Genomic DNA, 15,370 nt, shown 5'->3' on the forward strand with positions numbered 1-15,370 from the left:
TCCCAGTTACCCTCTGCACTGCCATGAAGGCTTGCAGGAGGGCACACAGCCTCCAAGGCACTGGCCCTGCCCACACTGACCACTTCCCACATTTCAGGAGGAGAAGTAGCAGCACAGATACTTGGCACTTCAGGAATCTACATTATGGGAAAGTTTGTGGGTGAGCTGAAAATCATCTAAAAATGGGAACTAAAAACCTCTTCTATCACATTTTCCCAGCTGCAGGGCTGCCAGACATGCTGAGGGATGATGCAGAGGAAGCCAGGTTTGAGTGGGTTGTTTGTGTAACTTTCACTTCTGTTATAGACAAGACAGGAGAGCCTTCAAGAGAGCTCAGCTGAGGGCTGGCTGCAGTGACACAGAGCTGCAGACACAGATCCCAAACCACCACAGCAGGACATCAGCTCTAGCTGGGAGGGAAGAAGGGATCACTCTCACTTGTAGCTTCCCATTAGCATGTCCAGGATATGTTAAACCAGTCTTCCCTTTCTCTGGGCTTGGTAGAATAAATCACAACAGTTATGTACCATTCTAGATTCTGGTGCATTGAAATATGTCTGATATCCTACTCCACTGGGTATAAAAAGAAAGATGGGAGAAGAGGGAAGTTAAATCTAGAGAATAATCTCACAAACAGCTGTTTTATACCCTGAAACATATTTGAGGAGGAATTTGTGCATTCGGCCACATGCATTCCTGCTGGGCAGATCAGCTTTCAGTGAGAATTTAGAAATGAACAGGCATTTTCTGCTATTTATAAGACTTTCCTCTTATACAAACAGCTCATCAGACTCTTCAAAATTACCTGTGCAACTTACTAAAGCCACCTGGTTTTCCCATTGAACACACTGACTGAAAAGGTGGTGTTGAGGAAAACATTTATTTCCCATTCTATAATATCTCTCTGGATTATAATAAGTTTTAAAAATTACAATACTTGAAAAAACTTTACTTCCTCTTCCTCATCACTGTCAGTTACATTGACAATGTAAGTGCTGGAGGGAGTAGATGGGGGGGATGGCAAAACCTCCTCTACCACTTCCACATCCAGCTGTGGCAGGGGGCTCAGAACTCGCTCCTCGCTGCAGGTGCTCTGACAGGACACGACCTCAGGGCTCCCACAGACACGCTGGTTCTCACAGAGCCTCTCCTCTGAGTATGCCCTGAAACGATAGTCTTCATCCAGGGTGGAAAATATCACCTCCTGCCTCTGGTTCCTCTCCTCATAAAAGCCAAAGCACTGAGGCACTGAGCTGGAGAAATTCCCGTAGGCAAACGGAGCTCTGAGTGGGAATGTGCTGCAAGGGAAGAGATTCAGGGTTGGCTTTCAGAAATGCAGGGCTGCACAATGGCACTCATGTTCTGTGCTACTCAGCTTATCCCATTTTCTAAAACACACAAATTTAAAAACATGCCTAATTTCAGCACTAGGGCCATAACAAGAGTAGTTCAGTCATTCAGCACACACGAGGTTGCTCTGAGAATAAACAGAAACCCCACTGTACTTATCAAGCAAATAATACCATAGATAAACCAGCATGCAGTGAGTTAACCAACATACTCAGATTAATTTTAAAAAGCATCAAAAGTAATTTTGTGTAATTTCTCTATGCCAAAATTTGTGACAGACCTGGTGTAAAGCACTCTTATTTGTAATTTTCAAATTACAAATATTACACTGTTATCAAACAGGACAGGGAGTCTTTGTGCCCAATATGTGGTTGTCAATGTTAATATTTAAAGAATGCACAGTAATAAATTTTTAAAAAGTAACCACATGGTAAATTGCAGGAAGTTATGATGTCAAATGGAATTGTATTCCTCCAGTGGCAGATGCCTGAATTTTTATTCTGATGCAGAAAGACACAGGGATTGTAATTAACAGTGTTCTAGAGAAATTTGCTACATCGTGAAGAAAACAAAATTATGTAAAGAAGTAATAGAGCTCCACAGTGCAGGCATTGTAAAGACATTGATACAATATCTCTTGAGGTTTCAAGGGGACTAATCATCATTCCAATCTAATATTTAAATTTTTAGTGCATACATCTGCACTTTCAGTTCAGCAATCATGACTCCTGTATGCAAGAAATGAGTTTATAGGACAGAGAACTCATAAATCACTGTATTAGAAAGACCCTGGCATTAGCAAAGCTGGCATTAATGGACTTCAGAAGTCCATTAATGTGTGAAATCAGAACAGTCTTTTATGCTACAAGAACTCTTCTCTCTCAGAGGCCTCACAAAACCATCTCATTTCAGACCAAGGGCTGACTCATTTCACCAAGGGCTGAGCAAAAATAATTTTTAGCAATTTTGGGAATATGTGTTCTGTGTTTCCTTAAAGGACCTCAACAATAGAAATGTCTTGTATTGCACTTGTCAGCTCATGAAGTTGTTCTGAGTTTGATGGGTCATCATTAGCCCTAATTAAAGACCAGGTGGTCTCATTGCCACAGGAACATACTGGTTGCTGCTGCTAGTGAGAATAACAGTGCATAAACAGACAAAATTTAAGTCTGATAATCGTAATAATTTGTTAGGTTTGCTACTGCACAGTCATGAAAGCAAAATGATGCCCTGTAGAGAAGAAGCATCAGATGCCTGGTGTTTGAGCTGCCACCTGCACGAGGGCACTGGTGCTTTCTGTGCATGCTCAGCCCACAAACACCCACAGGACACCACGTGTTAGCCTGGAAATTCTTTGATTAGGGGACCTCTGACTGAAAAGGAAGAACTAGGAATTACTACTTACACAGGAATTCTGCAGACACTTCCCACCAGGCCGGGTTTCAGAAATATGAACAGTTATGGCAATCATAGTGTACCCAGGAGACACCTCCAGGACAGACCCGCTTCAATTCTATCTGGCCACTTTCAAACTATATTTACATTATCTCTACCTAATGCTCTTCTGCTGAAATCAACTGCACTTAGACCCATAAAGTGGAAAGAAGATACTTCTGTTTTCCATGGCCTTGGGAGTGCCAATTACAATTGCAATAATTCTGTGGAGCTTTCAGTAACTGGGCACGTATTACAAGCAGGCTGAGGCCAGGGGGTTCCAGCACACAGCAGCTACAGGAAGGTAGGAGCTCCTTTCCCTCTCAATGCTCCACCTGCTGTCTGCAAGTCAAAACATTCTCTGCCTTTCAGCATTTTTTTCTTACTGGTATTGAAACGGTTTCATTACCTTGAGGGGAAACATCGAGGTCCAGGTATAAAGGAAGGGTGGCAAAATGGAAACTGAGGAGTTCCTCCAAACAAACTGGCTGGTTGTCCAATGGGAGCAGACACATAGGCAGGTGAGGGAATAAAAGGGGTAGCCTGGGGAAGAGCTATGCCTCTAGGAAAAACAGAAATCCCTGGCATCTCACTGTTAGAGACAGAAAACCTGCCACTAGTGCTGCTGATGTTACTCGGGTTTCTGTTGCTGAAGCTCTCAGCGAAAACGGGTGCAGGTCTCTTCAGGGAGAAATTGAGCCCAGGTGATACAAAAGCTTCTGTCTGAGCAGGCTCAGCAAAGTGCTGTGATGAAACTACAGGGCGCAGGGGCAGGGTTGGAACTGCAACAGCCACTGATGTGGTGCTTGCAGCCGTGGTCTGGAAAAGGGTCATGGGCACAGCGTGCGGGATGGAAGAAGCCGGCAGACGGATGGCGGGAGACTCACCTTCAAACACAAAACAGTTACTTGTCAGACATGAACAGAGTTCTGATAAACAGCATCACAGCAAACCACAGCATTTCTGGGTACTGTCAGAATAATTCCCCCTGACATTTCCCAGCAACTCATGTCATACATCTAATGTGACACCATTCTGAGAGATGGGTTTGGAGCCCACACACTAAAGCTGTATTGCACAGAAACCCACAGGAGGAAGGAAGTGGCTGATGTGGGTCCACTGCTCTGGTCAGGCTCTGTCTTGTCCTAGTAAGGCCCCACAATGGGTTGGAGTGTGCCTTCATGTCAGAAGACCTCACAAGTCTACTGACATGAAATGAGCCAAATTTATAACAAATTTGTGTGCTCAGGAGCCTAAACCACTCTAATCTCCAATATGTTTCCTTATTTCATCAATGAATGTACACACTAGACAATTTTACTTTGAAATGTTTTGCAGAGCACAAACTTCAATGTACACTCTCAAGTCACACTTCATCAACAGGGTGCCTTCATAGGAAAAGATTTCAAAACACATTGCATAAGAAATTTCAAACATCACTAACTCAGAACTTCATCAGAACAAAGCTGAGTATCCTTTTGTTTTAATATCTCCAAGTATTACCACACATCATAATCAGGCATTTCATTTTCTTGTCTCATTGAAAAGAAAGCAGCCCTTTGCAGAATGCTTAAAGAGGAAAATGCCATTGCCTGGATCTGAGCTATTTGCTGTTGAAATCCATATCCATGCACTGACAGAGCCAAAACTCTTTCTCTAAGGAATATGCAGATCAGCTCTTATACTGGTCTGGGGGCTCTCACACTATTTCACTGCCAGTGTGGACTTTTTGTAAAAAAGAAGGATCCTTCCAGGGTATCTGTGAGGTGGAGACCAAATGAGGGAAAGAAGCAGCTGTAGCTTAACATCTTAAGCAGAAAAGAAGTGTTGGTAGATAATCACACCTCCTCTGGACAACCTGTGCCAGGGCCTCACCACACTCACAGCAAAGTTTCTTCCCAACATCTAATCTAAACCTACTCTCTTTCAGTTTGAAGCTATTCCCCCTTTCCCTGTCACTACTGGAACAGGTAATTTCTGAATTTTTAAAATAATTCACTACTGAAAACTCACAGACTGGACGTCCAATACTGTTCTTAACACTGGAGTTGACAAAAGAGTAAGTAGGTGATGAGAAGGGAAGGGTGCCAGCTGGATTTGTAGTGATGGTACTCTGGGAAGTGCCCGAAAATGCAGCAGAGCCAGGTGGTGGAGAACACTTCTTTCTGTTTGGCTGATAAACCCAACCTGTCAGAGATGAAGAAAAGATGCAGACATCCAATATTTTGTATAGTTTCATTATTTATCTAAAGTTATGTTATCTGCAATTCTGAAGGATCTGATAAGACAAGTCCAAAAGCTGCTCCTTTAGGCAATGGCAATGCTCCACTTGTTTTGGTGAGCTGGAAATGGGAAATTTTACTAGAGATGGAAATGAAATAGAAATATTTGGGTGTTGTTTAGAAGTTACCAAGTAGTAGCTGCTCGTGAGACAAAAAACTACCAAACACTGGGGAGGGATGTGGCCCAGCTGAGGAAACCACATTAAGGAGAACATGACAGTCACTGCACTGTGGGCATTCAGTGTGGAGGAAAACCATGGCTACTCAAAATGTGGTCTTTCCTCATGGTTTCTTTACCCCTTAAGTCTCACGTAAATCTGCAGAACAGAAATAACAGAAAATATGATCTACTGGGAACCCTGGATAGATTGTGGAAGAGCAGGTTTGCCTTTGCCTGACAACATTAACCAAACACTAACAGACATAAGAATATATCATGAATTTACACTGAGTTGTTTGGTTTCTTACACAGGTTAACTCTTAATGCAACTTTAAAGAAACACCTTTTTTTTTTAAGATGCAAGGAGAGAGGGAGAGTGATGCTCTTTTCTTTATGACAGATTAGGCAGCATCGTGAACAAGCAGCATTATGACAACAGAGAGAGAAAGGATCACAACACCTGGTATCTCAACAGCTTTTTAGAAGTGTTTTACATTGTTATCTTCTGGATAAATGAAATGGTTAAGGGTACAAATTTTAACTTGACTAAAGGCTGTGAAACATTTTCCACACCATTATGTGAGAACCTCAAATCTACATGTTGAGGAATCCCACAGAATACAATGCTGTTTGTGCTTCCTGAGACATTTCCCTTTCCTGCTTTTAAGAAATGGACACATGTGTCACTACGGGCCACCTGGGCAGCTGTTTCTGGAGCAAGGAAACTGATGCAGCAGGCCACACAAATTCATTCTCTGGCCATTAGACTATTAAAGCATTCAAAAAAGCTGCTGTAGCTGCAGTGTTCTAAGCACCAGCATTTTGGATGCTTTAAAAAATTCATCATTTCAAGCACACAGAAAGATTATGTACTTGAAATATCTGTATTTTTTTTTCTATCTCTGTTGATTGCCACAATGCAAGAGATCGATTTTCCAAAAAGCCCTGCACTTCTAAAGCATTCGGGTAAATAACTAAGATGCCTACCAGGAAACTCCTCCCTGTGCCTCAGTTTTATTTTGTTAGCTTCCTCATAATAGGGCTGCTTCTGCTCCTCAGTGAGTTTGCTCCACTCCAGGCCGAGCTGGACGCTGATCTCTGCGTTGTTAGCCCCTGGGTTGGCTTTGGCCACAGCAGCCCTGTGGATCCGGGCCCACACCATGAATGCGTTCATGGGACGCTTCACACGGCCACTTTTGGTCTTGCTGAAGGGAGTGTCTGGCATCCCTGTGCAGTAAGAGAGGGAAAGATCATCACCTTCCAGGGGATACAGCAGGTCACACTCAGTATCACACCCGCAGCATCACCAGAGCTTTGGAACAGATGAAACTCAGTGCACGTTTGGAGAGCAGTTCCTACAAAATCCTCCACTGCCCTTTGCTGAGTCACTGCACAAGGAATCAGTTACCTGGCTTTTGTTACATATAATTAAAAAAAAAAAAGAAAGAAACAGGGCCTGCTAACACACTAGTTTGGATTTTAGTTAGCTTGTTTTCTTATGAATTTATAAACTATGTATAGCACAGACCATACCACCACAAATTTATTATCACCACCAGAACTATGTAATCAAAGCCCTAAGGATGCAGGGACTAGGACTAAGGATGGGGAGGCTGCTTAGTCCCACACCTGTGCAGTGCCTGCCTTCTCAACCGTGGCTGTTGCTGTTTTGGGTTTCTGCTTGGGTTTTGTTGAGTTGTGTGTTTTGAGATATAAATATTTTTTTCTTTTTTTGCATTTGGACACTCATTTTGTTGGAGGAACATGTGTTCCCAAATGATTGTTACATGATACCTGGATTTGGCTCTTTGTAAACACAGGCAGCATTTAAATTGAGCTGGCAACATGATGAATCCACAGGCCCCTTAAAACTGATCCCTGAGCAAGCAATTTCCTCCTGGAAAAGGTTTAAAAATTAACTCTTTCACATCACCAATAAAGGGGAAAAGTCTTTAAGACCTTACTTGAGTAATTAATTTTGAATGTCTAGATATTTAAAATAAAATAAGCTTCTAATACAGATGTTTCAAAAGGCTCTTCATTTAACAGGTCCAGAGTTTTTCAGAGAGATACAGGACTACTATATAGCTTTAAAAATCAAGCAGATCCCTGACCTTAAAACTGGAATCACAACTTAGTGTAATTCTGAACACAGTCCTAAGGGGTTTCATGCAGAAAGGGAGGAATGTGACAAAATTGCCTTGATTGTAACAAACCATGTCAGAACTCTGCTCCTGTGCTTTTGTGTCTTACACTGTGCAAGAGCTGTGCTAAACCCAGCCTTTGCAAAGGGATGGTTTTCTAACATGATCTTTCCCCTTGTGTTCTCCTGCCTGATAAGCAGTACCCTGCAAGATCTCTGACCATAATACCTGAATCCGAGGGCAGGACTGTGAGGGGAACGTTTTTTGTTTCAATCTTTGGCCGCTGCAGTAGAGGCTGCAATTGGACTGGCACTTGTTTTACCGGCACTGGAGTCACATGCACCAGCTGCGTGGAAAGAGGGCCTTGGAGCTGTACGTGGGACCTGGGAGGTAAGGACTGAAACAAGACCGGGGTATTCTGATCTTGAGCCGGGTTCCCAAGCTCGCACAGGGATCCAGCCGGGGCATCGCTCTTCTCCGCCTTCACTGGGCGGGCCTCGAAGGTCACGTTGGGTCGCTCGGTTTGGACGGCAGATCTTCTCCAGGACTTATTGCCCGTTTGCTCCAGGACCTTCTCCTCGTTCTGGCGGTCACCGCTGCCCCTTTCCTGGTCCCTTTCTCTCCTGACAGCACTCCGGGGCTCTTTCTCAACCGCCGCCGGAGCCGGGATGCACCTGCTCTTCTTCGCCGCTCCTTCGCTGTGCCCGGGCCGGCTCGGGTGCTCCTGCACCTGGGCGCGCAGCCCTCCGAGGGGCCCCATGACCTCCCTGTGCCTGGGGGGCGAGGCTGGGCTCGCCCGGGCGCGGAAGCGGCAGTGCCTGACCCTGCGCTCCATCGCTCCGCCGCCGCTCCTCGGCCGCCGCCACCGTTGCGCCAACGCTCCCCGCGGCCCCGCGCCGCCGGCGCGCACCGAACCCGCATCCCGCACCAACCGCGGGGCGCGCACCGAGCCCCAGCCCCGCCGGCTCGGTCGCGCTGTCCCCCCGTCCCGCGCCCACCGGTGGGGCCGCCCCGACCGCCCATCCCGTGCTCGTTGCTCGGCGCGCTCGGAGCGGGGCGCACGGGTCCACGGCTCCGCGCCCCGCAGCCGCCACGGGCGCCGTTGCCGGAGCCACCCCGCGCTCCGCCCGCCGGCTCCGCCCGCCCTCCGCCGGCACCGCCGAGCGCCGCTCCGGGCCGCCCACAAGGGCTGGGCTGGGCGCCGCTCCTTCCGCTTCCGCGCCGGGCATGCTGCGCTGCTGCCGGGCGGCCGCGGCCATCGCTGCCGGCTGCGCTCCGGGCTCCCCGCGCGGCCTCGCCATGGCCAAGAGCAAGTTCGAGTACGTGCGGGACTTCGAGGCGGACGACACGGTCCTGCCCAACTGCTGGATCGTGGTGCGGCTGGACGGCCGCAACTTCCACAGGTGCGGGCAGGGCCTGGCGGGCGCTGCGGGGACCCCGCGGGTGCGGGCTGAGAGCGCTGTGCAGAGAGCGGGGTCCTGCGCGGTGCCCGCTTGTGCTGGGCTGTTCCTGTCCGGCCTGTGTGAGCCCTGCAGCTGCGGGGTTAGAGATGCTCGTGTCCCCCACTCGGCCTCTCCAGGGCACAGAATTCCCCCGGGATTTTGTTTTCACGGGTTACTTCAGAGCCGGTGGTAGGGAATGGGCCGAGTAGGGAAATGTTTCCAGTGCCTTGGGTGTGATGGGGAGGGACAGCAGCTGCTATCCGGGGATGGGATGTGTACTGATGTTTGGAGTCAGTGTTTGTGTGTGGCATTTGCCTTCCCTCGGCTTAAATGGGGCACAGTTCCCGCGGTTGGTAGATAACACAGGTTTTTGCTGGGATATTATCTCTGGTTTTGGTAAAGCTCTTGAGTTTTAACAAGTTTATTGATAATGTTGCCCTTATTGGACTGAATATTAAAGACACCCTGTGAGAAAGGGAGTTTACAGAAGGTAGTATTTGTTATCAATTTCCAGTTAAAATACATAAACCAGCTGTTTTAAAAGACTGGTTAGGGTCAGATACTGGTGGGAAAGAGAATGACTTATCCAGAGTGGATAACGAGGATTTATGTTCCTGCTTTTCAGACCTGGAGAGAATTCTTTTGTCAGTATTGAGAGGATACTGGAAATCAATATTCATATAAAGCAAACATGAGGAAAATGAATGTGTTAGCATTTTTAGTACCTTTTAAAGAGACTCTTATGCAGCCATTTTTGCTTTGAAGATTTTCTGAGCAGCATGAATTCAAAAAGCCAAATGATGACCGTGCTCTGCACCTGATGACCAAATGTGCCCAGACTGTGATGCAAGAACTGGAGGATATTGCTATTGCTTATGGACAGAGTGATGAATATAGTTTTGTTTTCAAAAAGAAGAGCAGGTGGTTTAAAAGAAGAGCAAGGTAACAGCTGCTTTGATACTGAAGTGAACTTGTTTTTAATATCTCTTTATAATTCTTCTTCAGATTTGCCTTTACCTACACACAGAGGTTAGGAGGAGGGCTGGTGCTTACACTGCAGTCAGTTCAAGTTTTTAATGTGGATACTTTACATGTGATCTTTCAGGAAAATATGTTCAATAATATAGAGCTTGTAAAAAAGTTGTATAAACAACTTATTATATAAACAATCAATACATTATAAATAGCCATTCTTTTAAGAAAACTACAATTAAAGAAAGTTACAATTTAAGAAAGCTACAATTCTCAGTGCCTCTGTTGTTCAAAAGTCTCTGTGCCATTCCTCATCTATTTGGCCATTATTTAAAAAATGCTGCTTTCCACTAGAGTTATCACTACCGATACCTCAGATAAGCACAGATATATAATGAAGCTTATGTATTTCTTTTTTTTTTCTCTTGTTCTGTGTTTGCAAGTAAGTTCATGACTCATGTGGTCTCCCAGTTTTCCTCAAGTTACGTGTTCTATTGGAAGGATTACTTTAAGGACCAGCAGCTTCTGTACCCACCAGGATTTGATGGACGGATTGTGTTGTACCCCAGCAACCAGAATCTGAAGGACTACCTCAGCTGGAGGCAAGCAGATTGTAAGTGTCCCTAGAAAAGAGAGATTTGTGCAGTTGAGTTAATTTCTCTGACCAGAAATGTCTTTTCTGCCAGTGTGTTTGTATATACAGTTGTCAGTGAAAGAACAGCAGGTAAGGTGGTAGTTTTCAATAATATTACACTTGTCCTGGGGTTTGTATAGGTACTGGCTGAAATTTGGAGAGTTCAGGCTGCAACTAAATTTATTGCATCCTGAGAGTGAATTCAGCACAAGAAATATTAGAACTGCTAATAGAATTAATAAATTAATTTTGGTGTTCAGAGTTGGCTTAGCCAAGGTATTCTTTAATGAAGAGATATGAATATTCAGGTTCACAGCAGGTTGTAATCAAAAGTGCTGAATATTCCATGTTAGAACAGACCACTGGATTTGTCTCTAGATCTTTGTCAATACCTAGTCCCTAATGTCAAATGAAAATAATTTATATCATACATAAACACCTTCAGCCTCTGCTGTGCCCTTTTCACTTATGAAATTTGTCTTCTAGTCATGATATGCAGTGCCTTAAAATGTATTGTAAACATTGTATGTTCTTTAGAAACTGATTCTATTAATTCCCCATTACTCTTGGCTGTTTCTTGGATACAGCTCTGGAGAGAAAGCTGTTTTTTCCTAAGTAGTCACTCAGATTTGGTAAATAACCATCCTCACACTGATTTCTCTGTTTTCTCTAGGCCATATTAATAACCTTTATAATACAGTGTTCTGGATGCTTGTGCAGCGAGGTGGTTTGACACCAGTGCAAGCACAGGAGAGGCTCCGGGTAAGAGTCTGCAGAAGTCGTGGGTTTTTACAGCTAAAAATTAAATCATAAGATTTGCAAAGTGTCTTGCCTGCCCAGCAGCCCTGGCTTGTCTGTTCTTACTGTAATAATTTTGTGGGTGTAATCAACAACTTCTTCAGTTGTGCAGATATTAATACCACTAGCAAATAATGTAATTTTGGTCAATTATTAGCAGGGTTTACATTTTGAGTTAACAATTTCAGAAGTCTTAGAAATGTCATAAAATGTTCAGCATCCAAACCCATGAGGAATAGTGGCAGAATTCAGGTTCTGTTCATTGCTAGTCCCTTCTGTTGTGTTTTGTCTCCTTGTACAGACTTTAGCAGATTATTCCTGTTTTCTTCTGGAATCTGTTGATTGTCTTCCATTTGTCTTGAAAATGTAATAAGAACCCTCTCAGTTTTAATACTCATTTGGCAGTTGGAGTTAATTCCTCTGTTGAGAGAAGCGATTTAACCTTGTGACTTAAAGGTGAAAAACCTTTACAAATGTCTGTCTTGCTTCCAGTATTGGCCCCTCCTCTATCCTAGAAATACAATTTGTTTGTTTTCTCTAAGAGTATTTTCTTTTCCTTTCCTCTCAGGGAACTTTGGCTGGAGATAAGAATGAAATCTTATTTTCTGAATTCAACATCAACTACAACAATGAACCTTTGATGTATAGAAAAGGAACTGTCCTAATATGGCAGAAGGTAAAAAAAAAACCCTATTGCCACTTGCTTTGGGCTGATATTTTAAATAGTTACACTGTGGCAGACAGACTGCACTGTAAGAGCACCACATGTATCTCTAGTGTATGTCTAGGAATAAATATATCTTAAAATTAACCATATTTGCCATGTAATTGTGTGTAAGATGACTCATTGTTTTGGAGATGTTTTTAAAAGCTGTTTCTATGAGCATAATATAAAACCCAGTCTCCGCAGTCTGGCTTCGATACAAATTATGACCACTGAGATGAAACATGTATCAGCAGATGACAATGTTTGTATCACTGGGGCCAGGCCCTTCCCAGGATTAGGTCCTAAGTATATCCATGGCAAAGGATTTACAAACTTCTGTTCAATAAGGTGGCTCAGCTCATAGTTGGTTTAGTGCTTTTCTGTTTTAAGGTAACTTGGAAATAGTCATTTTTCTATGATTGCATCATTGATTTAGTGGGAGAAATTCCTGCCCTGTGTTTTTTTATTAAATTCTTTTTTATTAGAATTTTTGAATCCACTCTGGAGCCTTTTATATCTGCTAATGTGTCCACTGTATTTTCAGATTAATGAAGTTACCACTAAGAAAATAAAACTGCCAAAGGAAGAAGAAGAAAAAGAAGTGGAAGTGACCCGGACTAAGACTAAAGTTGTCCCCCTGCACTGTGACATCATTGGGGACCAGTTCTGGGAGGAATATCCTGAGATTCTGGCTGAGGATAGTTGATATCTCTGATGAGCATAACTGGTAGTTTACTTTCTGCTCTGCTTGGGTTGTTGGCAAGTGAGGAGTACAAATGGTGGCTGGCAGAGTTTGACCTGGAACCCTTTTCAGCAACTACAATGGGTTCAGCACTGGTGCTGCCTAAAAAGAAGAAGATACTGGTGCTGTCTGACATACAAGGATATGCCCATATGGAATGCTAAAATCATACTATATTTTGAATGTTAAGAACTCATCATGAATTAAGGACTGTTCCTGCCTTGTACATGTGTATTTGTAAAAAAAGTATGTAGAAATTTCGTGTATTTCTATAGCATTTAAACAATGAGGTATTTTACTGTAGTGCTGAACTATAAAAAAGCCCGAATATTTGAACAGAAAATTCTTAGTTTGATTTTTGTTTTCAGCTGAGATGGACCAGAATACTTCATTTGGGATTTAGTATTAAATTTCAAGGCTGGTGTGTTTAGTCAGATGAGTGACAGACAGTTCACCTGCCTGATGTCTGATTCTTACTGAAATGCAATGGAGTAGCCCAATAGTTTTCTATTCTTGATTTTAAAAGTATTTGTCAAATGTACAGGATTTTTATACTTTAAAAAAATATAAATAATAGTACCTTCCCTGCTGTGTTTTATTATGTGGCCTTTCTCATTCCTGGGATTTGAACTAGTAAGTGGTGACAGTTCCAAGCACTGAAGTTAATAATAAAGATATTGCACAGGTTGGAATTCTGCTAGGACATGGATAGATGTCTTCCCTCATATGCCATGGCCTGGGAATTCACCTGTCTCCTATTATGCACAACACAGCATATTTAAAAAAAATTACAGCACAACATAGCAAAATATTCCAGGTGCCTGCAAAGAGGGAGCCAACAACAATTTCTGCTGCTGCTTTCTGATTTCCCTGGGAATGACACAGACAGCAGTGCTGCCAATGGAGGAGTGTGTGTTGTCTGCTCCATGCACAGTTCTGTTCTGCTTTAACTGTCACTTTAGACCCTTTGTCAAAATTGACCTCTCAGAGCAGAAATATTTCTGCTAATGAACAGAAGTTTGTCCCAGTGTAACTGGAACTTGAGGGAAATAACCTATTTTAGTGTAGAAATACAGTTATTATGATGGGTGTTCATATGGCTATTACTGCTTCTAACCAAGCTGGTTGTAAAAACATCCTGAACAGTAACTGGGCCAGTTGTTGCTAACACAGACATGGTCAGCAGTTGGGACTGGCCATAAAAAATAGAAAGAAAGAATCAAGTGTGTACTGGTCACAGTACTGAGTTAGATTCCTGTGAATTCTCTTATCAGCCTACTATTTCCTCTTCCTGCAGAAAAACTTACACATTTAAGGCAATGTGGTTTTTGTGTTTTTTTTTTTTTCAAACAGAACCCTGACCAGGTGCCAGTAAACTTCAATTTTGTGAGTTCTTCCTGAGATTAGGCAATGAGTCTGTGAGTTTATAATAGCACAGGACTTCCCCCCTACTTCTCTGTACTGATTAAGTACATGCAATGAGAGAATGTATTTTGTTTTTAGTTTGTAGAATGGGCTACATGATTCCTAGGAAGAGGGTGTGGCTTGATGGTCAGCTAATGACTCAGAATGAACAATTGCACCAGTTATTTGCTCCTAAGAACTTTGTTGGTTTTTTATCTTCTAACATAAATGCAATTTACCTGACTTTGAAATTCCATGTTACTGCTTGGTGCCTGACTTTGGACATCACATACAAAGCAGCTGTTCCAGAACTGGTAACAGCTGGATTTACTCAGCCTGGTAACAAATGAAAGATTAAAAAATAATTTGGCAGCCATGATTTATGTTTGGAAAGTATAATATACGTTTTTTATTTTATATATTATGGCTGCCTGATACATCCTGCAGTACCTTTATGTATGTACATTGTGTGTGTATGTAAAAAACAGGTCTGTATTAGGTCATGGTGTTTTTTAATTAACTCATTCTTGCAATAATATGTAACAAGTCAACATAGCTGTTCACATATGGATGCAGACTTTGGAACCAAGATCAGGATTATCTGTACAACCATGGCCTTTAATTTATATTAAGATAAATGGTTCCAGCAGCAGCCTGGTGTTGGTGGCACACACAACACACGGGTATTTCTGTAGCTGCAGGAGTCCTGTACTGTGACCCAGTGAAGAAAGAGGTGTTTCTCTGAAGCAGGTGAACAACCTGTGGCTGATGTATTGCCGTAACAAGAAGCATTAAAGGTACGGGAACCCGTTATGAAACATTAATGAAGATGGTGAATCATTATAGTAAAACCTATAAAAAGCCTTTCCTTGCTGTTCCTCAGTGAAATTACTCTGCCCTGTGTATCCTTTTGTGCATTAAAGTGCAAATTACATTGCAACTGCCAGTTGCCCAGGTGGATTTCATGGCCTGGGCCGGGGGGGTTTGGTGCCCCATCCAGGGATGGTCCCCAGAGCGGGCTGCAGGGGGAGGGTTGCACCAGTGGGAGGTAACTGCAAACAATCACAGATTTGTCAGGGTTGGAAGGGACTTCTGGAGATCATCCAGCCGAACCACCCTGCCAGAGTGGGACACCTGGAGCAGGTTATCCAGGAACGTGTTCAGGTGGGTCTGGGATGCCTCCAGAGAGGGAAACTCCACGCCCAGGCAGCTGTTCCAGTGCTCTGCCACCCTCAGCATGAAGTTCTTCCTCATTTTGAGGTGAAATTTCTTGTGGTTTTGCTTGTGTGCACTGCTCCTCGG

At 43.6% G+C, this 15,370-nt stretch overlaps 2 protein-coding genes across 5 annotated transcripts; one reads left to right on the top strand and one right to left on the bottom strand.

Moving 5' to 3' along the window:
* Positions 1–861: 861 nt before the first annotated feature.
* Positions 862–8,500, bottom strand: SOX30 (SRY-box transcription factor 30). The gene is made up of 5 exons (XM_071443451.1): positions 7,599–8,500; positions 6,214–6,453; positions 4,798–4,971; positions 3,194–3,671; positions 862–1,298 (listed from the first exon to the last, which is right to left on the bottom strand). Exons 1-5 carry the CDS (start codon positions 8,203–8,205, stop codon positions 929–931), a joined length of 1,869 nt encoding a protein of 622 aa, XP_071299552.1. The 5' UTR covers positions 8,206–8,500; the 3' UTR covers positions 862–928.
* Positions 8,501–8,574: 74 nt separating this feature from the next.
* On the top strand, positions 8,575–14,319 carry THG1L (tRNA-histidine guanylyltransferase 1 like). Of its 4 annotated transcripts, XM_071443467.1 has the most exons (6): positions 8,575–8,773; positions 9,578–9,754; positions 10,228–10,397; positions 11,092–11,180; positions 11,785–11,892; positions 12,467–14,319. In XM_071443467.1, the coding sequence occupies exons 1-6, from the start codon at positions 8,598–8,600 to the stop codon at positions 12,626–12,628; spliced, it is 882 nt and encodes a 293-aa protein (XP_071299568.1). In that variant the 5' UTR covers positions 8,575–8,597; the 3' UTR covers positions 12,629–14,319. The 4 variants fall into 4 exon arrangements, with proteins under 4 accessions (XP_071299568.1, XP_071299569.1, XP_071299571.1 ...); XM_071443468.1 differs by lacking the exon at positions 9,578–9,754; XM_071443470.1 differs by lacking the exon at positions 9,578–9,754 and having other exon boundaries at positions 8,642–8,773; positions 10,232–10,397.
* Positions 14,320–15,370: the final 1,051 nt, after the last annotated feature.

Source organism: Agelaius tricolor, unplaced genomic scaffold (assembly GCF_023055355.1).
Source record: "Agelaius tricolor isolate 1412-34295 unplaced genomic scaffold, bAgeTri1.0.p SCAF_18, whole genome shotgun sequence".
NCBI lineage: Eukaryota > Metazoa > Chordata > Aves > Passeriformes > Icteridae > Agelaius > Agelaius tricolor.